This window comes from Sus scrofa, chromosome 7, assembly GCF_000003025.6.
Source record: "Sus scrofa isolate TJ Tabasco breed Duroc chromosome 7, Sscrofa11.1, whole genome shotgun sequence".
NCBI classification, from domain to species: domain Eukaryota; kingdom Metazoa; phylum Chordata; class Mammalia; order Artiodactyla; family Suidae; genus Sus; species Sus scrofa.
In genome coordinates this window covers 69527519-69555120 of record NC_010449.5, presented here as the reverse complement: position 1 = coordinate 69555120, position 27602 = coordinate 69527519, and the positions used below count along the sequence as shown (strand labels likewise).

General features: G+C 37.3%; 1 protein-coding gene across 2 annotated transcripts in view; it reads right to left on the bottom strand.

The window, feature by feature from the left end:
* The window catches only part of PRKD1 (protein kinase D1), a 344632-nt gene extending 317254 nt beyond the window's left edge, over positions 1-27378 (bottom strand). Inside the window, exon 1 of one of the 2 annotated variants that reach the window (XM_021099186.1) lies at positions 26848-27378. In XM_021099186.1, the coding sequence (XP_020954845.1) occupies positions 26848-27111 (264 nt within the window). In that variant the 5' untranslated portion in view covers positions 27112-27378. The remainder of the gene's footprint in view (positions 1-26847) is intronic. The other variant, XM_021099185.1, reaches the window with a different exon arrangement.

Below are 27602 nucleotides of genomic sequence, written 5' to 3'. Positions count from 1 at the left end.
AGGAAGAGAAGAGATCAAACTGTCACTGTATGCAGATGATATGATACTATACCTAGAAAACCCTAAGGACTCAACCCCAAAACTCCTTGAACTGATTAATAAATTCAGCAAAGTGGCAGGATATAAGATTAACATTCAGAAGTCAGTTGCATTTCTGTATACCAGCAATGAAACATTAGAAAAGGAATACAAAAAAATGATACCTTTTAAAATTGTACCTCACAAAATCAAATACCTCGGAATACACCTGACCAAAGAGGTAAAGGACCTATATGCCGAGAACTATAAAACCTTAATCAAAGAAATCAAAGAAGATGTAAAGAAATGGAAAGATATTCCATGTTCCTGGATTGGAAAAATCAATATTGTGAAAATGGCCATCCTACCCAAAGCAATCTACAGATTCAATGCAATCCCTATCAAATTACCCATGACATTGTTCACAGAACTAGAACAGACAATCCAAACATTTATATGGAACCACAAAAGACCCAGAATCGCCAAAGCAACCCTGAGAAACAAAAACCAAGCAGGAGGCATAACTCTCCCAGACTTCAAGAAATACTACAAAGCCACAGTCATCAAAACAGTGTGGTACTGGTATCAAAACAGACAGACAGACCAATGGAACAGAATAGAGAATCCGGAAATAAACCCTGACACCTATGGTCAATTAATCTTTGACAAGGGAGGCAAGAACATCAAATGGGAAAAGGAAAGTCTATTCAGCAAGCATTGCTGGGAAACCTGGACAGCTGCATGCAAAGCAATGAAACTAGAACACACCCTCACACCATGCACAAAAATAAACTCAAAATGGCTGAAAGACTTAAATATACGACAGGACACCATCAAACTCCTAGAAGAAAACATAGGCAAAACACTCTCTGACATCAACATCATGAATATTTTCTCAGGTCAGTCTCCCAAAGCAATAGAAATTAGAGCAAAAATAAACCCATGGGACCTCATCAAACTGAAAAGCTTTTGCACAGCAAAGGAAACCAAAAAGAAAACAAAAAGACAACTTACAGAATGGGAGAAAATAGTTTCAAATGATGCAACTGACAAGGGCTTAATCTCTAGAATATACAAGCAACTTATACAACTCAACAGCAAAAAAACCAATCAATCAATGGAAAAATGGGCAAAAGACCTGAATAGACATTTCTCCAAGGAAGATATACAGATAGCCAACAAACACATGAAAAAATGCTCAACATCGCTGATTATAAGAGAAATGCAAATCAAAACTACCATGAGATACCACCTCACACCACTCAGAATGGCCATCATTAATAAATCCACAAATAACAAGTGCTGTAGGGGCTGTGGAGAAAAGGGAACCCTCCTGCACTGCTGGTGGGAATGTAAACTGGTACAGCCACTATGGAGAACAGTTTGGAGATAACTTAGAAATCTATACATAGAACTTCCATATGACCCTGCAATCCCACTCTTGGGCATCTATCCGGACAAAGCTCTACTTAAAAGAGACACATGCACCCGCATGTTCATTGCAGCCCTATTCACAATAGCCAGGACATGGAAACAATCCAAATGTCCATCGACAGAGGATTGGATTCGGAAGATGTGGTATATATACACAATGGAATACTACTCAGCCATAAAAAGGATGGCATAATGCCACTTGCAGCAACATGGATGGAACTAGAGACTCTCATACTGAGTGAAATGAGCCAGAAAGACAAAGACAAATACCATATGATATCACTTATAACTGGAATCTAATATCCAGCACAAATGAACATCTCCTCAGAAAAGAAAATCATGGACTTGGAGAAGAGACTTGTGGTTGCCTGATGGGAGGAGGAGGGAGTGGGAGGGATCGGGAGCTTGGGCTTATCAGACACAACCTAGAATAGATTTATAAGGAGATCCTGCTGAATAGCATTGAGAACTATGTCTAGATACTCATGTCGCAACAGAAGAAAGGGTGGGGGAAAAAACTGTAACTGCAATGTATACATCTAAGGATGACCTGACCCCCTTGCTGTACAGTGGGAAAATAAAAAAAAAAAAAAAAAGAAAAGAAATAAACAAAACCACATTGGAAATTCTAGCTACAGCAATTAGGCAAGAAAAAGAAATAAAATGCAACCAAATTGGAAAGGAAAAAATAAAACTAACAGCATTTGAAGATGATATGATACTGTATATAGGAAGCCACAAAGACTCCACCAAAATACTATTAGAACTAATAAATGAGTTGAATAAAGTTATAGGAGAAAATTAATTTAAAGAAATCTGTTGCATTTCTAGACACTAATAACAAACTATCAAACAGAGAAATTAAGGAAATAATCCCATTAAAAATTAGACCAAAAAGGGTAAAATACCAAGGAATAAATTTAACTCAGGAAGTAAAACTGAAAACTCTAAAACACCAAGGAAAGAAACAGAAGACACAAATAAATAGAAATACATACCATGCTCATGAATCAAACGAATCAATATCATTAAAACATCATACTATCTAAAGCAATTTACAGATTCAATGCAATCTCTATTAAAATATCTACAGCATTTTCACAGACCTACAACAAATAATCCCAAAATTTGTATAGAACCACCAAAGACTTGAGTAACCAAAGTAATCTTGAGAAAGAAGGGCAAAGCTGAAGACAGCATGTTCCCAAGCTTGAAATGGTACTACAAATTTATAGTAATCAAAACTATATGGGAGTTCCCATCATGGCACAGCAGAATGAATCCAACTAGGAGCCATGAGGTTGCAGGTTCAATCCCTGGCCTTGCTCAGTGGGTTAAGGATATGGCATTGCCGCTGTAGGTTGCAGATGTGGCTCAGATCCTGTGTTGCTATTGCTGTAGCTGTGGCATAGACTGGCAGATACAGCTCGAATTAGACCCCTAGCCTGGGAACCTCCATATGCCATGGGTGTGGCCCTAAAAGACAAAAAAAAAAAAAAAAAAAAACTTAAAACAAAAAAAAAGAAAAAAAACAAACCATATGGTACTAGCACAAAAACAGACACCTAGATTGATTGAAAAGAACAAGTCCAGAAATAAACCCATGCTCATATGGTCAATTAATCTGCAATAAAGGAGGCAAGAACATAAAACAGAATAAAAGGCATCATCTTTAATAAATGGATTTTGGAAAACTGGACAGCTATATGCAAAAAAAATGACACTAGACCACTTTCTTACACCATATACAAAAAAAAAAAAAAAAACCTCAAAATGGATTAAAGACTTGAAACCATAAAACTAGAAAAACCTCTTTGACAATGGGAATATTTCAGGGGTTATGTCTCCTCAGGCATGGACAAAAGCAAAATTAAACAAATAGGATCAAATAAAACTAAAAAGCTTTTTGCACAGTGGCGAAAACCACCAACAAAACAAAAAGGCAACCTACCGAACGGAAGAAGAAATTTGAAAATGGCATAGGTAATAAGGGCATAGGTGAATTTATATATTCAAATATATAAAGAAATCAGACAACTCAATATCAAAACAAACAACCCAACTAGAAAATGAGCAGAAGCAATGATAAAAACACAGTCTCTTCAGCAAGTGGTGCTGGTAAAATGGACAGCCACATGTAAATCGATGAAATTAGAACACTCACACACTTCATAAAAATAAACTCAGGGATTCCCATTGTGGCACAGCAGAAATGAATCCAACTAGTATCCATAAGGATGAGGGTTCAATCCCTGGCTCCACTCAGTGGGTCAGGGATCTGGCATTGCTGAGAGCTGCAGTGTAGGTCATAGATGCGGCTTGGATCTGGCATTGCTGTGGATGTGGTGCAGGCTAGAAACTGTAGCTCTGATTTGACCTCTAGCCTGGGAATTTCCATACACTTCTAGAACAACCCTAAAAAGCAAAAAAAAAAAAAAAAAAAAACCCAGCAAAAAAAACCCCTCAAAATGGCTTAAAGACTTAAATATAAGACATGACACCCTAAAACACCTGGGAAAGAACACAGGCAAAACATTCTCTGATATAAACCATAGCAATATTTTCTTAGGTCTGTCTCTCGAGGCAAAAGAAATAAAAGCAAAAATAACAAATGGGACCTAATCAAACTTATAAGCTTTTGCACAGCAAAGGAAACCATAAACAAATGAAAAGAGAACCTATACAATGGGGAAAAAAATTTCCAAACGATGCAGCTGACAAGGCCTTAGTTTCCAAAACATGCAAACAGTTCATGCAGGTCAATATTAAAAAAAAAAAATCCCAATCAAAAAAATGGGAGGAAGACCTAATTAGACATTTCTCCAAAGGAGACTTCCCCAGATGGCCATCAGGTACATGAAAAGATGCTCAACACAGCTAAGTATTAGAGAAATGCTAATCCAAACTATAAAGAGGTATCACTTCACGCCAATCAGAATGCTCTTCATCAAAAACCTATAAACAATAAATGCTGGAGGGAGTATGGAGAAAAGGGAACCCTCCTACACTGTTGTAAATCACTTGTCTCGGCAATTATAAATAGTGCTGCCATGAATACAAGGAGGATTCTTCCACTGTGGAGAACAGTATGGAGGTTCCTTAAAAAACTAAATATAGAGTTAGCATATGATCCAGCAGTCCCCCACTCCTGGGCATGTATCTGAAAAAGATGAAAACTTTCAATAAGACATTTTCACCCTAGTGTTCACAGCAGCACTATTTACAATAGCCAAGACATGGCGGAAACCTAAGTGTCCAATGACAAAAGAATGGATAAAGAAGCTGTGATATAGATAGATAGATAGATAGATAGATAGATAGACAGACAGACGCCATATATAAAGAAGCTGTGATATATATATATATATATATATATATATGCCATGAAATATCCCCATCCACAGCAACATGGATGGACCTAGAGCTTATCATACTAAGTGAAGTGAATCAGACAAATATTCTATATCACTGACATGTGGTATCTTAAAAAATGATAGAAGTGAACTTATTTACAGAACAGAAACAGATTTGCAGACAAAGAAAACAAACCTGTGGTTACTAAAAGGGAAAGGGAGTGGGGAGGGATAAATCAGGTGTTTGGGTTTAACACACACACACACCAAGTATAGAATAAACAACAACATCCTACAGTAGTACAGTACAGGGAAGTATATTCAATACCTTGCAATTACCTACAAAGGAAGAGAACCTAGAAAAAAAAAATGACTTGCTATATACCAGAAACTACCACAACAATGTAAATCAACAACAAAAAATATAAGACGACGACTTGATCAGGCATTTTTCCAGAGAAGACCTAGAGATGGCCAGCAAGCACATGAAAAGGCCCACAACATCACCAATCATCAGGGAAATTCCAATCAAAACCACAATCAGGTACCACACTTCACACCTGTCAGAATGGCTATTACCAAAAAGATAAGAAACAAGTGTTAGCAAGGATGTGGAAAAAAGGGAACCTTGATGTAGGAATCCATTAGTAGGCATGTAAATTGGTGCTACCACTACGGAAAAAAATATGGAAGTTCTTCAAAAAATCAAAAATAAAACTACCATACAATCCAGCAATTTCACTTCTGGATACTAATACAAGGAAAATGAAAATACTAATTTCAAAAGATGTATGGACTCCTTTATTCATTGGAGCACCTAACTGCCAAGATATGGAAGTAACCCGAGGGTCCACTGATAGATGAATAGATGAATGGATAAAGAGGATACATATATGTATGTATATATATAATGCAATACTACTCAGCCATAAAAAATGAAATTTTGCCATTTGTGATGACATAATTGGACCCAGAAGGTATTACATGAAATAAGTCAGAGAAAAACAAGTATCATATGATTTTATTCATATGTGAATCTAAGAACTAAAAAAATGAACAAATAAAACAAAATAGAAACAGTCATAAATACAGAGAACAAATCTGTGGTTACCAGTGAGTGGGTGGGGAGAACACATGAAATAGCTGAAAGGGATATGAAGAGGTACAAACTTCAGCTATAAAATAAATAAGTCATGAGGATATAAAGTGCACATAAAGAATACAGTCAAAAACACTGTAACAACTTTGTATGGTAATGGATGGTAACTCATCTCATGGTGGTGATTATTTCATGATGTATAAAATATCAAATCAGTATGTTGTACATCTGAAATTAATATGCTATTGTATGTTAATTATAACTCAATAAAAATTAAAATAACCATAAAATGAGGAAAACTGAAAAAAAAGGTAGAATCAATTTCTCATATACAATATATCCTTAAACATGTGTGGGTTGTTCATGTAAAATAACAACTTACTATTGATAACTTTGCCCATACAGGTTTGGATTTATGAACTTAATCATGCTATGAAGGTGTTTATCACCATAGCTAGCATAGACTCCTTAGGATATGCCAAACACTGTGTGCTCTACAGAGGTTATTAACCTGCATAATAATATTATTAGAAAGTAACTATGATGCATAGTCGCTTAGTACCCCATTTTACAGAAAAGGCAAGTGAGATCATAAGTAAATTGCCCAAGGTTACTCAGAAAGCAAGTAGCAAAAACATTATTCACACCAAGCTTGTCCTCTTTACCCACCCCTTATAGAGTTCATAGTTAGAGCCGGTATTAATTACAAACTTCCACTTTGGGAGTCCCTATTATGGCTCAGCAGGTTAGGAACCCAACATAGTATCCATGAGGATGCAGGCTCAATCCCTGGCTTAACTCAGTGGGTTAAGGATGCAGCATGGACTCAAGCTGCAGCGTAGCTTGCAGATGTGGCTCAGATCTGGTGTTGCTATGGTTGTGGGGTAGTCTGGCAACTGCAGGTCGAATTGGAGCTGGGAAGTTCCTAGCCTGGGAACTTCCACATGCTGCAGGTGCAGCCCTAAAAAACAAACAAACAAACAAAAAACTTTGATTTTGAAAAGGGAACAAGAAAACTTTTTATAATAACCCTACTATAAAGCCATTTAAAAGGTAAAGCAGAAAGTCCACTAATGCTATGGGTTTTCAAGTCCATATTTATCATTTAATCAACTTAACACTGGCATCTGATCCAGAATAACATGAAAGTGTCTGACTATTTCATCAATAAAATTACCTTCCAATTATAACATTTCTGCGCCCTTTTCAAAACACTCGCTCAAAGCCATTTCTCTTTTAATTCCTTCAACAGACACCCCTGGTGGAAGGAACAGCAGGTATTGCTATCCCTGTTAGACAAAACACTAGAAAGATGTGGAAATTCAGGATTCACAAGTTAGGAGACTGTCAAGGATCCCAACGCTGTTCAAGTTTGTATCTCCAGTGCTTAGAACAGAGCTCAGAATACAGCAAGTACTGGGTGTGTTCATCTGGATAAGCCAGTAACCTGTGTGTTCTACTCAGAAGCCAGACTTCTCCTTCCACTCTGCCATGCTGTCTCGCCTCTCACAGGGCTCAAAGCACAACCTGGAGCAAGATACATTGGGATTATGATTAATTTATTTTTATGGCAGGAAACTCATTCAAAATGTGTTTACTGGAAGAAATGGATAAATTATTTTTAACAATAATAAGGTTCATCAAAAGATGACAATGCCTTCTAAAAGTGAGGAAGATATAGTAGAGCTAAAGAATCAAAGTAATATTTGCTTAACTGAAGTTGTCATTTCCTTCTGAGGGTATTTTTGAGGCTAGATCATTACATTTTAGAGTTTCTTTACTGGCCCACAGAGGAGGGGATGAATATTTCTCTCCTACACGAATCCTCCAAAGGAGGGATGAAGTTCTGTTCTGAACCTCAACATATAGTCTTGCTCTACAAAGGTTTGCTTGGTCATTTCAAATAACCTAATTCAAAATGACAAAATAAAACTTGCACTCAGAGAGCCTTCTAACTCTCACATGACTCTGGCTTTCCAAACACAATTTTTGTATTCATAGTTCATTACTTAGATTCTATTTTATAAGTGTTTGCATCTTTGCCTTGTTACTTTTATTATCATGCATATTACAACAAATGTAGAAAAAAAAAACAAATAATAAAATCCCCTGTCTTACTCTAAACCAGAGATAACCACTAGCAGGTTTTTTTTAATTCACTTGTCTATATTTTGTCTTAGCTAAAAAAAGGGAAAAAGAAAAACAATTAAGAGGACAAAGGAGAGGTATGAACAAATTTGAAAATCCATACCATAGTACTGCTATAAACCTGCACTCTCCAGGCCCCAAATTTGACTCTCACTTTTAGGGCAGTCACAGATGGAAAAATGTTAATTTCAGACTTCACACTATTGGTGAGATTAAAAGCCTACGAATGGCTCCAGAGAGGAACCAGAATTAAAGTTTAAGAGGAAATTTCTGTGCAGGTTCCTTACAATGAAGATTGTACATTATAATGAACAATGTATTGGGACTCACCTTAGACCTGAGAATCATAAGATTATACTCTCTAACCAACCTTGAAATGGTTTAATGGAATCACTACAAATAATTCTACATTTCACTAATGCAATGCCTTTTGGCACATAACTGTTTAATACAACTTGATTCAGGAATGCACTTGAAATGATCTGGGAGAATAGATGGACTCTGTGTCCTTCGAGCGATTCCCCTTGAAGGTCATCCCTCTCATATAAGACATACTAAGGGACAAGCATCAGTGTAATGCCTGAAGTATAATTTTCCTTTTTTGCCAGCTCAACAGAGAAGCACATATCCTGAATGACAATAAAATTAAACCTTAAGGAGCCTTGCAAAGCCGAGCACTTAAATGCAATGCATCCCTCCCTTAAAAAGAGTATAACACCAAGATTCTCTCCAAAACTCATTCTGAAGACTCTCCAGGCCTTTAATTAAAAATAAATATTAATATTTAGCTTCAAAATAATCTTGGGAAAACAGGATGAAGGGATAATGATTGGGGAACAAGAAATTAATTATCAATGAAACAAAAGTGACTACATTTTGATACTTATTGCAACTAGGTTATGGATATATGGAGTCCGTAATTAAAAAGCGAAAATAAAAATCTAATAAAGTATCCAAAGAAAGCCTAACATTGTACTGTACTAATCTTAATGTACTCTTTGAGATAAACTCTTTGTGAGGATACCAAGAAACCTAAATATGCATCTTCATTTTACATACAGTTATATTATGCTCTTAACACATATATTGTACATGTACAAATACATGTGCATGTATGCATTTGCTTCTTTTAAACAAATTATAAGCTTGGAAACATTTGCCAACATTATAAGTTTAAATTTAGGAAAGTGTATATGTACCTGTCTTTATGGCAATGATTAATTGACAGGATCAGTCTTTCATAATTTCAAATAATAAAACCATCCATTTATAAATGAATATTTCCTTTGTGTTCTCCATAACAAGCGTCTAGTTCATTCAAAAGTATTATCAAATGATTAAGAAACAACCTAAAGAGATAAGGAACCACTGTTTTTTCAGACTTATTAATCTTCCTGGAAATGTTTAAGATGTGTTATAGAGTCTAGCAGTTAGGCACATGACATTTGGAGTCTAAATTAAAATCTCAACTCTGTCACTGCCTGTATAATCCTGAATGATTCTTTTAAGGACCCAGTTTCTTCACTTGTAAAATGAGGGTAAAGTTGTTACCTCCCTCTGGGGTCAATGAGTTAGTCTAGGCAGGCCCTTTAAAAAGAGTAGTATAGTAACAGCTGACAAATGTTAGCTGCATTAGGGGTAATAATCACAATGAGATAATAATTGCTAATGTTATTTTAACTGATCTATCAGAAGTTGATTCCTACTGATATTTATGCCAACAGTCCTTTAATGAGTAGGTTCTGATAGAGTTTAAATGATCAGGGCTATATGCTGAGTTCAAATAAGTTAAATCACAATTGATTCTTTCCCCTGGATTCAAAGGCCAAGATGAGATGAATAAAACCTGAAAGCAATTTGATATTAATCCTCGTTAAAAGCAGTGGTACAAGAATAGCATTTAACTTCTGACTGCACCTAATACAAAATCACTGGTCTAAAATAACCAGACTTGGAAATCAGTTTGGACAAAAAGCATATAAATCAATAATTTGTGGAAAGTACATGGTACTTTTTCTGAAGAGAGTCTAACTATATTCACTTCTTAAGCTGATTTTCATGTGCCCAAGCACACTGATGGCATGAAACGGGCCCCACCAAGATGAAACAGCACACCTTCAAAGGAGTCAGAATGAAAATTCTTGGAGGAGAAAGGCAGGAAGGTCACAGTACACCATCAACAGTGTAGTAACTTGGCCTAATTCATGGAATTTAACCAAGATTTCCCCCAGGAACTATAGTCTTCCATACCCCTGTACCACAAAGAATTTTTTTTGGTGGGGGGGGGGCATCACAAATCCAAAAATAAACAGGAAGAAGGGGTTTGTCTTTGTTTTTGTTTTCTTTATCAAGAGCTCTACTCTTAAAATGCTGGATAAAATACTTGATGACTTTAAAGAACTATTTGCCAGTGGAGAAAACAAACGTCATTGTGAAAAATCCAAGTTCAGGTAACTCCTGTTCTCACCAGCTTCTTCATTCTAGAAAAATCTTGCCAGGAAAAATGGGAACCATCCTTGCATCAATAGCCTAGAAGAAGGATAGTTTTAAACAGAAACATGGATGCAAAAGCACTACTGTTCCACCTGTCATGAATGACAGAACAGGGGGTATCCTCTCCCCTAGCTTAGCACCAGGGGCTGGGAGAAGTCCTCCCCAGGAGTGACTGTTGAGGTTACACAAACTTCTGGCTGACAGCATGCAACTCTTTTCCCAAATACAGTAATATGTACTTGGGTGATCACAGATTCCTCATCCAAGGGCTGGATGTTATGTTAAAAAGCAACAGGGTTCCAGAAAATCAAAAATGATATCCACTCAATGGTGTTTATAACTCTGGAGAAAATCAACTCAGACATTTAAGAACATCCAAGACTTAAACCTGCATGAGAAAGTAAATTGTGAAGGAAAAAAAAAGATACAAACAGCAGGGCAGAAAATTTAAAACATATGAGGTGTAAATCTGGGTTGTCAAGAGCTAAAATTATGAAGAGAAAATAAAAAGAACTAAGAAAAGACTTTTAAAAATCCCCCAAAATAAGATAAGAAACACAAATATACACACATATAGGTGAACAGATACAAATATATAATTCAACACTGTCATCTAGTATACAATAAATATTAAAAGTACAAGTGAAAATGATTTTCAAAAACAAGTATAATTTTAAATCATTTAAACAGGTAAAATCTGACTTAAGTATAAAATACAGTAATTGAGATACAAAAAATTTTTAAAATTAAAGTAACTAAGGTTAAGAATTGGCAAGAAACAAAGAAAAGGTATATGTTTTTAAACTGCAATCCTAATGACTCACAACAAAATTGCCAAACTAGTGACTATTAATAAAAAAATTTCCTTGCTGGAGGCCACTCTGCCTGAACATTCCCTGTCAGCCAATCTGAGTTTCTCAAATTCACGTCACAAGCCAGTGGGAAGCAAAAACAACAAATAAACAAACAAACAAGCAAAAAATCCAGCAAAGGGACTTCCAGCTAACACTCATTGAATTTGTGTTATTTTCTGATTCACCACCCCCCCCACCCAAAAACATTATTCTTTCTTCCTCATCACCATCTCTCCTACCACTATATTTTATATGTCAGGCTTTTTATTATTTCCATAATTGTGTTCTTAAAATCTACAGGTAAAATAAAGCTGAGATTTGACAAATAAAACACTGGAGTGCCTTTTTTTTTAATATTTCAATGAGGTCTCCACTAACAACCACAAAAGACTCCTTCTGTTCCAACGACTCAATTCAATTCAACAAATATTTATTCAGACCCTATCATAAAATGTTTTCAGAAAGGAAGGCTTTCTCTGGCTTTAAATTCTGGCCCAGTTATATGAGAGAAATATCAATTTCTCAGAAAAGACTCAAATCCCAGGGTTTTATATTGTTTGTTTCCTTAAAAAACAGTCCAATTTTCTCCCTAAGTATATCTTATGTCCCCAAACACTTCTAGTTCACTTAAAAAAAATAATTATTTGAGTAATAATCATGGATCAAAGGTAGAAATGAGGACTTCCTAAAAAGCAAATAGCCCAGATATAAGTAAAGACTTATTCTGTATACAGATTGACCACACTGTTCTGCCCCTAGAAACTTAAATAAATAATGGGACAAGTCATTAGTTCAAATCATTCAGTGCCAGGCACTTTTCCAGGTTACCAGGGATTTAACACAAAAAAACAGGTAAAGATGGCTGCTTATAAGATATTTACACTCTCATGTAATTTACTCAACCTTATTCTATTTACTCAAAAAAAGATGTTCCTGAACATTTGTGTGTAAATCAGTTTTATCAGTCAAAATATATTTCAAACTATCAAAGACAGCCCTACTGGATTTAATAAACAATGCATCTTCTTTTGTAAAAGAGAGGTCTTCTAGGGAAAAATGGACATGTCAAAAGATAACATTCACCCTTAAGTCTTTAAAAACCTCTTTTTTGTATCTCAGGTATCTAAAGAACATTATGGGCAACTGAAAGATCAAGCTAAGGTGAAATTTTATTTTTAAGAAACTATTCTATGGAATTTTCTTAAATAGGAATGTATGTTTGTCAAACTGCTTTTTAAAAAATCAGAGTGAATTTGAACATATAGAGAGACTATCAGGCCAGTTATTAGGGAAAAAAGGCAGGAAAATGTAAAGTGTTAATTTTTTAAAATTCTACTATTTGTTCATTGTGAATTTGCTAGATATATTCTATATGCAGTCTATTCAATGAATGACTGAAGTGTTGGCTATTAAAGATAAAAGTTTATTCTGCATCCTGCTGCTTGCTTCACTTGATTTTTCTCTTTAAGTACAGAGCAAAAAACCCAAAATGCTATGCATCTGTACTTTTCAAATCGAAGAAAGCAAAGAATCACTATAATTCTAAAATAAAAATGATAATCTAAATATTAATCTTAGAAATATTAACAGACGATATCAAAATATTAAAAGACAATATTAATATTAGGGATTTTAACAGATAAATTCAAATATAAATGTTCTACATATTTGTGCAAAAAATTCTGCCATGGCATATGCTTAAAGACATTTTAAAAAACTAAAACCAAAAACTGAAAAAAATCCTCAACAGCCAAGAGTAGGAGACAAGTTAAACATACCATGATAAATCCATATATCAATTCTATTCGGACATTAAAAAGTGGTGCCCTAAAAGTTCTTTCATTTACTTGGGAAGATTCAATGTTAGAAGAATCCTCTTACAAGTTGTGATAGATGCTCAGGCAAAGACCTGAGAGAGGACCAACATTCAATCGCATACTAAATCTCTCTCAGAATAATGTAGCCTTAAGAGCCTAAGAAAAAAGTATGAAAATACAGTTATTCCATTAGGTTCAAAGCTCTTTAGTGCAGATATAAAAGGGATGCATGTATCTTTACACACTAAAGAAATTCAAAATCCAATAAAATGATCAATCTGGGTAGGAATTTGAGACTTTTCAGCAGACAGAAATAATATAAAAATTGAAGCCAGAGATGTAGGACACATAATTACCCTCATGCTTGAAGTAATGGAATCACTATCAGAAATAGAATTCCATGGAACTGACCTATACTTCCAACAAGAAGCCAATCTCCATCCCAGCTAAAACCACTTGGGTTTATACAACCTTAACCAAGCCAAGACGACAACTGCAGAATTTACATAGGGAGGGAACTCCACAAACTACATGGAATCGCATTGTTTCACAGGTGGAAAAAAACATCTTTCAAATGGAAATATTTGCAATTAAATACAGAAAACTTTAAGAAAGTCAAAACCATCATATTAACACTTTGTGGATATTATATAAACATAACTAAGAAATGAATTTAAATTCTGGTTTATGTGTATGTATGGCAATGGACATTTAAGAACTTAAATTTCATTGTATTTACCTATTTATGCCTCATTTATTAATAGAATAAGAATTACCTAAGAAGATTTAAAAGTTTATCTAGCACAGAATTACAATATTTAAAGGAAATCAAATGTATTAAATTTAAAAATGCAATTTAAAATGTTTGAAAGTAACAAAATAATTGGATTTGCGAAGAATACTAATTCTTCAGTTTTTTTTTTTTTTTTCTTTTTGTCTTTTGTCTTTTTAGGGCTGTACCCGCAGCATATGGAGGTTCCCAGGCTAGGGGTCTAATCAGACCTGTAGCTGCTGGCCTACGCCAGAGCAATGCCAGATCTGAGGCGCATCTGTGACCTACACCACAGCTCACGGCAATGCCAGATCCTTAACCCACTGAGCAAGGCCAGGGATCAAACCCACAACCTCATGGTTCCTAGTCAGATTCGTTTCTGCTGCACCACGACGGGAACTCCAAAGATATTAATTCTTAAGTGGGATTGTTAAAATCTACTAGACTTTAGAAAAATTAAAATATTTGTAAAGTGGCAGTAGAAAGATTGAGCTAACATCTGAATCTGTAACTTTAATAACTTGAATATTAAATTCTAAAACCAAAGTAAATATCTGAAAAGCCTTTCTTCACACAAAAATTACCAAAAGTAAACATTTTATATTCAAAATTTGACAGAATGTAGTAACAAGTGAAAAGAGGAAAAAAGTATGTGAGTTATGATGAGCAAATTCATTTTAAAAATCTCATAAGATAGTCACTAAAATGATAACTATTTAATTCTGCATGGTATGATCCATTGTGGGATTTATCTGAGTTTGTTACCTTTTCTCCAGCACATGTGGCATGTTAGTTTCCTGTTATTTCTGTAACACACTACCACACATTTAGCAGCTTTAATAAAATAAAAACATATCATCTAACAGTTCTGGAGATGAGAAGTCCAAAATCAGTTCAGTGAGTTAAAGTGAAGGTGTGGTTCCTTCTGGAGCCTCTAGGGGAAAATCACTTTTGCCTTTTTCATATCATTTGCAGTTTCCGGGGATTAAGATGTGAACATCTTTGAGAGTCACTATTCAGCCTAACATATGTGGTAATTTTATAACTGTCAAAATAAAAGAAAAACAATTTAAAGTATAAAATTATAACATTCCATGAAGGGAAAATTCTAAACAGAAATGGTTATACAAAATCAAGTTCCTTTTCAAATGGCTTTAGACCTCACTGACCTGCACTACTTTTCAACGTTACAATTTCTGAACCTAAAATTCTTAATATTACTTCAACAGCATATTCATCAACAGAAACCAAGCAAAGTAGATTAGCTATAACATATATTTGCTTTTTCCTGGCTATGTCTGTGATCATCTTAAGAAAATATGAGCTACAGGAGTTCCCATCATGGCTCAGTGGTTAACGAATCCCACTAGGAACCACAAGTTTGTGGGTTCGATCCCTGGTCTTGCTCAGTGGGTTAAGGATTCAGCGTTGCCTTGAGCTGTGGTGTAAGTCGAAGACTCGGTTTGGATCCTGTGTTGCTATAGCTCTGGCGTATGCTAGTGGCTACAGCTGCGATAAGACCCCTAACCTGGGAACCTCCATATGGCGTGGATACCGCCCTAGAAAAGACAAAAAGACAAGAAAAAAAGAAAATATGAGCTACAACTTACACATTGATATTGCGTGACAGTACAATTTCCAAAAATGTATCCTCTTTAATTTGCCTACTTGTTTTTTAAATATAAGACAAGTTTTCTAAGAAATCAAAGGCATTTGTCTGCAATTTCCCTCTTTTTCTGCTAACCACATCATATTTTCTACAGAACAGAGAATACAATAAAGTCAACTTAAACCTATAATAATGTTATTTCTCTGCATGTAAGTCAGTGTATTCTGCCCTTGTGATGGTTATAAAGGTGCTAGAACTTTAAGGCAGGACTTTCTGTTTACTTTTTGAATTAATAATGGTCGTATGAACTATCAGAATAAGTAAAAGTATTTGCTATTTGAAAAAAAAAAAAAACATGCACATAAGTATCATATCATCCTTTTTTTGGACTCACCCATGGCATGTGGACATTCCAGGGCCAGGGATTGAGCCCACGCCACAGGACTAATCCAAGCCAATGCAGTGACAACACCATATCCTTAACTTGCTGTGCCAAGAAACTCCTCATAACATCTTGATTTACACTGATTGGTTGAATAAAACAGACCTCAAATTACTTTAGATACTATCTTCAAAGTCAAATCTAATTAACTGGATCATAAAATCAAATCTAAATGTTGGTTGTCTTTTCATCTCTAAGTTATACAGAAATTTTTGGTCAAAGGGGATAATATTCTAACCAAAGTAAGGTTTTTGTTTTGTTTTTAGCTTAAGAATCCATTTAGAAAAGCTATTCAAAGTGACATGATTAATATATACAATCTTATGACTTTCTAAAAAATAAATTCTGAGTGTAAGTTTTGGCTTCATCTTAAAATATACAAGGATTTTTGGCCAAAAGGCAATAAAATGTCTGTCCAAAGTAAGGTTTTTGTTTGTAGGAGTTTTTTTAACTTAAGACTCCACAGTTTTTATCAGTAAACCTACAATTTAAAAGAATCCCAGGATAAAAAATATGACTGGGACTGTCCTGGGTGAGTGTGCAGCTGGTTACTCTACTTACCCACTCAACTACTCCATTCTCACTTATGTTCACTTCTGCTCTCTATTCTTTTCAAAGAATTGAATGGAAGTGAAGATCTTGCAAGATCTAGTCATTCATTCGTTGCAAATCTATGCAAGCTATTATTGGATTTATTTAAATACTCTAAAGATCTACACCCCAGGTGACACTCACTGTACATTAGTAGATGAAATTAGCATGTGTCAAAAGTAAAGGCAGAGAGCCTTCTTGTCTAGAGGCTACTCTAAAGCTACTGAATTTTTTCTCAGCACTGATCACTGGTAGAGAAGATCTAGGCATGACTGACCCACCTCACTACACCTCCAACAACAACGGATGCCATGTCCTCCTAGTTCAGGTTAGCTTATCTCAAGGAAAGGCTTACAAGGCACCCTACTCAACTAGAAGACATCGAATAAACTGAGACGTCAAGTTCAGCCAGACTTGCTTCAACGGCTGTCAGCCAAGAGATAACCAGTGAGGCATGTCAAAAGAGAATTCTCTATGTAACCTGTTCATTGTACTAAAACTTCCAAGTTCCAAATACATCAAAGAGAGGCAATATTTTCAGCCCTTCTAGACCATCAGGGCTAAATAACCACTTTATTATATGCTTCCCAATAGTCATTCAGGCAGTAACCCTTAGGACATAATTGAGGTATGGTTCTACTTTAAACCAAATCATATTTACCTATATATACAACTACATTTCTGTAAAGCCTAAAGAAAGTACAATTAGTCCACAAGGGAAGTGCTGGCCTTAGCCCTGTACACTGGCAATGCAAAGGAATGCAAGGCAATTCACAGTTTGGATGGGTTAGCACTACTAAAGTAAAAAGAAAAATTCCATGTGGCCTGTAATTGAGTATGCACAAGTGAGAGTAAGTTTACTTTAGGGTGAGGGCTCATTCACAACTGACCAAACATAAACCAAAACAAACAAACAAACAAAAACATCAAATTTATATAAAGAGGAAACATTTGCAAGTATAATCCCCTGGCATATGCATATGGACAATCCAAATACTTCTTAAATAAAAAGCAACCACTGACAGGCACTTTCCTCAAGACTCTTAATTATATTCTCAGGATCTGCTGGGAATCAATGTACCATTCAAGAAGAAATGATTCATTGATTTTCCTAGGCAGCTAAGATTCTTTAGATCCATTAGTTTTGAGCCACTCTGATTAATAAATCATCTTACCATAATCACTTCATCCAAAATATCTCTATGTCCATATCTCACTGCAATGAAGTCTTGTGACCCACACAGGTAATCATCTTTTTTGGATAACAGTTCTGTCTGGAAATTTAAAGATGGCTATACTCATATCTTCTTACCAGAGTATAATGAAAGTGATACCAAACCAGATCCTGCTACATATATTTATTTTATACACACACACACACACACACACACACACACACACACATATACTAGAGTGTTCTCGTCATGGCTCAGTGGTAACAAACCCAACTAGTATCCATGAGGATATGGGTTTGATCCCTGGCTTTGCTCAGTGGGTTAAGGATCTGGCATTGCCATGAGCTGCAGTGCAGGTCACAGACTCGGCTTGGATCCCATGTTGCTATGGCTGCGGTATGGGCCAACAGCTGTTGAACCCTAGCCTGAGAACTTCCATATGCCTCAACTGCAGCCTTGAAAAGCGAAAAAAAAAATTAAAAATAAGTAAATAAATAAAAATTTTTAAAAATATTAATGAGTAGATTATATTACAGTTCCTATGACTCCTAAAGGGTGATACATGTCACTGAAATACTTTAGGCAATGATATATCTCTAATAGCCCTAGTATCCCCAATGAGATTCCATTTTAATGCCCTCTATATGTTAATTATCAATACCTGGTGTGGGTATCTTGTCACTGATAAGAGAAGCCACGTAGTGGTGGCCTCCAAAGTGGTTAGAATTCCAGCTGACCACTAACTAGGATGTGAATCCCACATAAGGGAAGTCTTCCAGATTAAGGAATAATTTAAACTAACATAAATATTATCACACTGTCAAAGCTGAAGTATTTTTGAGTAAATTTCATTCAACATAATGGAGTTTAACATGCTTCCTCCTCAAGTTGAAAATTCCAAACTCTGTATACAGACCTTTTGCCATCCCAGCCCTCCTGCTCTTAGGATTACCTAAAGTGAAGGGAACAAAGAATTGGGCAGTTTTGCTTTTTTATTTAGCAGTTATGTCATCTGAGGTAAATGATTTAATCTCTCTGACCCTTACTTAGTTCCTTCATCCTTAAAAAGGAGAGAAAATGACTATCCAAAGAAATACTGGGAAAAACAGACACATCAAGTGAAAAGAAGCCAAGATATAGAGAGGCACACAGAGTAAATGCCAGGAAGGTGCTGCTCCTGGAGGTTCCCCTTTGCAGGCCACTGCTACCACGAGGCCTGAGAACCCTACAGACCAGGACCCAATGCTCCCAGGACAAGCAATTTCTGAAATTATCACAGTCAAGTCCTGGTGGAATTGTTCTTTGAACTTCTCATCTGTGACACTCAGAAAACTTCCCAAAAGAACTAACTCTGCTTGTAAAAAGCCATTTCCACACCTCTCCCAAATGCTGTTCATGCTTTACCTAGTGGGACCACTCCTGCAAACCTAATCCACAAGATGTCAGAGCTTTGCTGTCACTCTCCTTTTCTTTTTTCAGGTGCCATTATCTCAAAACCCCACAGGCCTTGGCTACGGTAGCCTGCTCAAGTTTACTCAACCACTATGGACTCAAAGCCATCACTAAAGCTTAACAGCCACCCATCTTGTCCACGATTCCCTATAACTCTTTCCTGCTTTTGACAATGGTAAAAGCCACAGTTTCTTGTCCCAGGTCAAGTAGCCTAGGGGCCTTGGCCTCTAGTATTATTCTTCTGAGGGTCTAACTGGACTAACCAATTTCTAAATAATTATAACTCTATAGATAACACATGTTCTTTGTTGCAGATTTTCATATCTGGGATACAGAGCAAACCTTTCAAAGACACTGAGTACAAAAACTATATAAATGGTTCAGCACAGACAGCAGACCTCAACTTTCTGTAAACTGAGAAATATTCTCCTGCACCACCCTAATAGTCTGTTTTCTCTGGCAAAGCAATCACCTTAGGTGACTCCAAATTCCTCCTAGTGCCAATGCCAGATGCCCTGGAGCCCTAAAGTATGTCCTTCCCTGAAGGCTGGCCATGATCTTCCAGCACTCTGAGAAGGATAAATAAAGGATGATTGCATATTTAAAAACCTAATTTTCATATTTGCCAACACTGCTTAGCTGCTGTATCAACTGACTAACTTTAACCAAATAAAGCCTTTTTGCAACTTTGGAATAAACTTCTATATAGGAAATTATAAATTTGGATGGGCATCACTATGTCTCAATATGTGCTGCTTTTACACCAATTATTACCTTTATAATAATATAAACTGTATGATATTCCATAATGGCCTTAGTGGCCATGTAATTAAAGGATTTATTTATTTCACTATCTGTTTTCTGTGAGACTAGAAAGACAAAATAAGAAACAGCACAATGTGGGTTTCTCTGCTGCCAAAAAACTTCAAGTGGTGCTGTCATTATCGGTTTTTAATGGTACAAAAATATTTAGTTGACAATATCAGAGGAATTCCTGGGGGAAATTTCACATATTCTTGTAGATGGAAAGGAATTTTTAATATCTGTGAGGAAAATAAGTATTTTCTCTGTATCTAAATTCCATCACAAGAAAGAGAAAATCGATTTTTTTTCCTTCTTTTGTGTCGTTCTGACATATTCCAACCTCAAGGAAATATTTGAGAAACTGAAGTCTCCTTTTCAAAAGCTCTCCAGAAAAATACTGGAGAAATAAAAAGGTAAGCACTATCTTTAAAAGCGCCCTATATTTTAACCTCTGTTTTCACATTTGGGCTTAGATGTTTCAGGTGAATCAAGATGACTATCAGAGGTCAGAGGTCAAAAACATTAGCCATCCTCAACAGACAGAAACAAAGCAAACAAATATAAAAATAAAACAAAGAACTCTTATGCTATGATCAACTCCAGTGAAACTCATTTTACTCACTTCCAATCCAATCCAAATCCAGCCTTGCTAACTTGATCGTTATATTAGTTTCTTGTTACAGCTTTAGAAGTTTATTCAATGATTCCAGTCTAATAAACACACATACACACTCTCACAGAGGTTTCATGTAATTATCCATTCCATTTTTCTACTTTAAAAGATAGATGAGGAGTTCCCATCATGGTTCAGTGTAATCAAACCCGACTAGTATTCATGAGGACGTGAGTTTGATCCCTGGCCTTGCTCAGTGGGTTGGGGATGCGGCATTTACGTGAGCTGTGGTTTAAGTCACAAACAGGGCTTGGATCCTGCGTTGCTGTGGCTGTGGTGTAGGCCAACAGCTGTAGCTCTGATTCAACCCCTAGCTTGGCAACCTCCATATGCCGTAGGTGGGTCCCTAAAAAAAAAAAAGACAAAAAAAAAAAAAAAAAGGTGAATAATTACTGATTATTGCTGAATGGAGTATAAGGACTTCCATGAGCAATAAGCAGTAGTCAGTAAAAAGATAGGGGAAAAAACTTGTGATTGGCTTAACCGAACTACTACTGCAATTGTTTCCCAGTAAAATTACCTCTCACCCCAATTTAACACTTCTGCATGCACACAACTAACTATGTTACATTAGCTATGCATCAGATGTAACAGTGGCAAACAGGCTCTATATACTAGCATGGCAGCAAAATGTGATCTCCAAAGTCAATTCCAAGTGCCTTCTTCTTCATATCAAGGGTTTGATTTGCAAAGAAACTTTGAATTTCAGTCTTGAGGACTAGATTTGAAAGTCATTATGTTCTCAAATGTTGTCCTATTACCTATTTTATTTTTCTTTTTTATCAAATAAAATATCGTTGGAAGTATACTTGCAATTGAAAAAAGAAATCAACTTCTTGTCAAAAATAATAAAGTGCAATAAAGACATGCTTTATTTTATCAACATACGTGTTTTTCATTTAACAATAATCAAATTACTCCTTGATTGAGGAATTTTGAGAGGTTGAAATTTGAGAGGCAGTATCAAAATGCAACTACTCCTAAGATCTGCCCTATTATAGAGAGCAGGGAAAGATGTTACCTTGACCTTATAATTGTATGCTTTTTAATAGAATTTTAATTGTATATTGAGATAAGAATGAGATGAAAGAGTATACATTTCTTTTGTACATGTTTACAGTATGCTAGTCTGTATCAGTAAACTATGTACCAGGCTGTATATTTAATCCTTGACACGTATTATCTTTAATCTTCAAAGTAATCTTAGATAAGTCACAATCATATACTCAGTCCTACAAATTTGTTTGTATTGCCTAGTGAGGTCATTAAAAGTCATTTATGTGTAAATAGTGAAGCCCTACATAAAATCATCTCACCAAAAAAAGAGTAATAATAATTGGCAAAAAAAGTTTTAAATCTCCCTTAATGGTTCTGACAAGAGTATGGTGAACACAGTCATGAAGAAGGGGAGAAATTTTCAAACTTTTATTAATAATTTTCCAGCTCCAATCCCTACTCTCAACTTTCACTCTCTCATACACATGCACTACAGTTGTCACAGAAAATTCTTTCAAATTCATCTCATCCTGGATCTGAAGGCCCAAAGCAATTCGCTTATTTGTCAAAACAGCCAATCATCCCATTCTTCCTAGCCCAAAGTCTGTGGGCTTTTTCAAAAGATATTTCCTTGTGAAAACTGTCAAATAATATACACCTATTAGAAAAGATTTCTAGTTGTGTGTATTAATAAAAAAAACATAAGGAAGAGTTTCTCTTTTGGATTATGAGATAGGTAATGAGGCCCCACTTTTGCAGCCTACAATGGAAAATATGAAACAATACTTCAGCATTTGCAGCCTATATGTGGATAATTAGGCTTTCAAAAATGTTTCAAAATACACTTAGACACTTAGAAAATATACTACATATATATGCATATATTAGATGTATATTATTATAGGCATTACATATATAACAAAATATAATCTTAATATAAACTAAACTTAAAAAGAAAATATCATGCACTGTATTACTTTAATAATCACTTAATGAACTGATACATTCTACATTCTATACTTTGTCATTAAATGAGAAATCAATAAACATACAAAAATGGAAAACACAAAATCTGAATAAAATTATAAAACTACAACCTAATCACTACCATTAGCTTAAAAGGATTTTGTTCTACATATGTTGGCCTGGTCAAGTAACTAATTACTTCTAGTTTCCTCAATTTGTGTAGAAGTAGATTAGCTAAAATTAACAATGAAAATTGAAATGACACTACAAGTGTTAAGAAACAATTTACAATTAAGAAAGCAAAACAACTATAAGCAGAGCATAGCTGCTCTTAAACCATGGCACTAACCTTTGTTATTATTTTAGTGAGATACCTTTTATAAAGTCCACTCTTTAGTTTCTTTGGTCAGATAAATGACTATACAAAGTGAAACTCTGCCAGGAGTTTTACAGATGTTATTACTCCATTTAAGTAAATGCAAAAGGGAAGTATGAGTTGTCTTTCTAATAAAATAATAGGCATAAATGAATGGACAGTCATATTAATTTCATCCCACATTCCTAAATTAATATTGCTTGTTTTAAAAGTGTGTGTAGATAGATGATGTGCTATGAAACTAAGTATTTCTTCCTTCAGAATATTGTTTCTTGCTTCAAAACAATGCCTTCTTAGTCTATATATTCAAGGTTCTTTTGACAGCAGAAGGTAACAATATTTCGAAGAGAAGTCAATTATTGTAATTATTTTTTTAGCCTCTAGAAAATAATAACCGTGTACACTAGCTAACATGATACATATCTTTATATAAAACCAGCCTTCGAGGCTACATGCTTACAAAGTAAAGAATATAAATAATATAATATAAATAAAACCTTAAGCTAATAGTTCCAAAAAAGAAGGAATTAATTATATATTTATATATAAATTGTTACACACAGAAATGTAACACTAGATTTTTCACCCAAACTAAAATATTAAAAAAATAATTATTTAGTTTTATAATTCAGTGTGTACTTAGGGTACATTTATCTTAAAATAAGAATATTTTTGTTGAATTACCATCAATTTTTTTCAAAAATAATCATTATGTCTGCCACTTTTCAAACCTACACAGTTAAAGAAAAACTATACTCTAAATTCTAAATAATAACAATAATTTAAAGATTGTTTCGCAGACCTCTTGTACTTAGTCCTGTACACTTCAGTCTTTCATCCCACAGATAATGCCCCCTGAATGTTGCTGATATAAACTGAATTGTCAGCTAATACTCCCAAAGATTTAAGCTACTTGATCTTTATTAGTATGTACAGGACTCTTAAACACACGAATGCGGAAGACTCGAGAAATCTGGAGAATTCTGCTGTTAGCTCAATATGACTCCATTCCACATGGTAAAGTTGTAAATGACTTCAAACTTCCAGCTCCCCTAAATTATCCATTTCCCTCCCTCTTTCCCTTCTTCTCTTTTTCTCTCCTGTCATCCCTTCTCAGAGTTGGTATCATGGGAAAGTACTTCAAGAGAACCTGAAATAATGGACAAAGGATCGCCTTCCACTTCCTTAATTCCACATTGACCCCCGCCTCCACTGCTACTGTTGCAAAGCAAAGAGATCTCTACTACCCTGTGATGGATACTCAGCCCTCTTAATCTTGTTTCCACCTAGGGTGACAACTGGATGTCAAGACAGATGACAGAAAACAGATGAAAATTTTCCTATCTAGACCCACTATCCAATAAATGCTTACTTACAGCTTCCTATATATAAGCAACTCAAATCCACATCTCTAAATCTCTCTCTCTGCCATAACCTTAAAAAAATAAATAATTAAAAAAAAAAGTGTGAGATCTTTACTCTGGCTATCCCAAGCAGTCTTTTCAAACTGTAAGAGACAGAAGAATGAGCAGACTAAATACAAAAGGAAAGGGTTCCCTTATAAATCAGTCACTAGGGCTGATGGTTTTCCTTTTTCAGTATTTCTCCAGGTCTCTCCCCGAGATCTTTGGCTCCCGACTCTATTAGCTCATGAGTGAACTCCAGTTTTCCTTCTGCCATAACATTTTTGGCATTCTCAAACATATTCCACACAGCAAATTCATCTTTCAGATGTCCTTGCTTTGATATCTCTATGTAGATTATGAGACTCCTGGTAATTTGAGTTCATCTTAATTCCAAGGCCTTTTCATAGTTCTACTTTCTCTAAATATTCTAGCCACTACCCTCAGGCTCCCTGTGTTCCATAGGTGCTTGCTGCCTCTCTCCTCTGCACTCTCCGTCACCTTCTCCACATAACTGCCCTCTTGGTAGCTACAGAGATAACTCGAATTCACTCTCCATTCAATTTCCAGTCACAAACCCCTTGAACCACATGTTTCTGCCTCTTCTAAACTTGATCAAGGTGTTTGTGTATGTAAGTGTGTATGGATGTGTATGTTTTAAAGCTGGTCAAAAACAGCCTGTCCATATTAATTTGACCCAATTTGAATGTTACCTGTAACTCCATCACCTATTTTCAGATTTAGATAAGTTAAAATTCTATACAATTGCATTAATTTTTTTTTTCAGAAACTATTTTGCATTTGCTTATATGCTTATTCAGTTCTGCCCTTTAACTAACTGGCTTGCAGCCTAATGGAAATTGTTGTAGACTGCAACCTCCATTAAGGGAAGGCTTTCAGTGCCTAGGAGAACACTCTTGTTTGCCTACAACAGACACTCCACAACACTGATGATGATAAGGCAAATTATATCACTTGTAGCAGAATTAGACAAAATTTGTCTTTTATGTGGATGTTGAAAAAAAGTAAAAGTCACATGTGTTATACAATGTCACTCCATTCAATAAACAAATCTTCCTGGCACTCACCATTACTTCAGTCTAGCCTCCAGAACTTTTATAACTTCCTAGTTTTGTGACTATTCCCTGGGCTTTTCCTAATATTCCTGTGCTCATTACCACAATTCACAACACACAGGTTTAGCAAACTCTGTTCCAAATAGTTTAAAGAAAGCTCTCGTGATAATTCAAGTGATCTTTAAATTACGGCAAGTACTACTTGGTCCTCCAGGGTCGAAATTCTGCACTTTTAGAGACCTCTGTCTCCACTCCTACACCCTGGTTGTTTACACTAAGAAGACTGGCGCCATGGCCCCTCTGCTTTATACTCTTATCACCCTCTTCCATGCACCTTCCCTCTGGATGGCCACAGAAACAAACTGAAATTCAGAACTGCACTAGAAACAGTGGTGGGCGGGCTGGGTCTCCTCCCCGGGTGGCCTGGTCCAGGCTAATGGCCCTTTTTTCCACCCTATCTTTGGTGGCCGCTGTCCAGAGTCCCACAGCCTCAAACTTAAGGGCACAGCCAGCCTCGGGTGCTCCTGGACAGTACCCCTACCATTTACATGCCTGTGTCCCCACCTCAAAGCTCCACTATCAGTGCCCGGGGATCAAAATCAAGAAGGCTGCAAATTTCAGATTTTCCGTCGAAAACAAATTTGTTCCTATGTTCACACTGGGCTGGGAATAAAAGACGAGGAGGAGGTGGGTAGCTGTGGTCCGGTCAGTTGTTTTCACAGCTGGCCGAGTCAATCATTCTCTCTTAAAAGCTTATTTGACAGGTGAGAAATTCCTCCTCTCCAGATCATTCCAAGAACTCCACAGCATCAATCTGAGCTGGGAGAGGGGCCTGAAGGGGAAGGGAGTGGTGCTGAAATCGTGCTGAGCGTGTCCCCGGGGGAACTCTGGTGCAGGAAGGAGGATTCCGGCGCCAGGAATGTGCTGGTCCAGGGTCCAGCGGGAAGAGAGGGGAGAGCCGGGAAGTCTTAAGGAGAGAGAAAGGCGTGACTAGAAAAAGGCAAGATACCTGGAAATGTACTCAAAGGGATGGGAATGGGTGAGGAGGATGCAGACGGGAGAGAAATTGGGAATATACGGAGACGGGGCAAGGAGAGACCTGGACAACAGGGAGTGCAGCGTCTCGGATGCAAGCGTCCGATCTCAGCCGGTGCTAGACCTTTCCAGCGCCCCGGCGAGGCTGGCTCGCGGCCGAGCCCCTGCAGCCGGAAAGTTGGCGCGGCGAGGGGCGGCAGGGCAGGCAGCGCCCCCTGCGCGACGGGGAGGCGTCCGGCCCGGAGCCGCGCGGCGCCTTACCTTCTGGTCGACGATGGAGCAAGCCATCTCGCGGACGTGCGCCAGGCTGTAGTCGCCGGAGGAGTCCTGCAGAAGCAGCACCGGCTCGCGGCTCAGGCCGATCTGCAGATGGAACGAGATGCCCCCGACCGGGGCTGCGAGGGGAGCTAGGAACGGCGCGGGCCCCGGCCCCGACCCCGGGACCAGCGCGGCCGCCGCCGCCGCTGCCGCCGCCGCCACGGGCAACAGCGGGCTGGGCGGCCGCAGGACCGGAGGGGCGCTCATCGCTCGACCAGGAGCGCCGATGGCCGCGGAGCCCCGCAGCCGAAAAGTTTTGCTGCTGCCGAGCCGGGAGCTTCTTTCTTCAAGACTCGAGGCGGAAAATAAAAACTTTCCGGAAAAGTCCCCGCGCAGGGGGGAGGGCGAGGGGATGAGGACCGGGAGGGGAGGGGGGAAGGGAAAATGGCCGAGGCGGGAGGACTACGCTGCCGGCAGCGCGGGCGGCGCGTGGGGGAGGCGCCGCCGCGCCGAGGAGCAGCCGCCGCGGCGCGCGCGGAGGGACGGGGCGGCGGGTCAGCGAGGCCCGGGCGCCGGGAGGGGGCGGGGAAGGGGGCGCGAGGGGCGGGGAAGGGGAGCTGGGGGCGGGCACTGCGGAGCCACCACCCGGCGGGTGCCGTAGCCGCAAGAGCCGCGGCCGCGCGGCCGCAATGGCCACAGGGTGACCGGTCGCCGCCCCCTCCGCCCGAGTTTCCTGGGGCCTGAACCTTCCCCAGCCG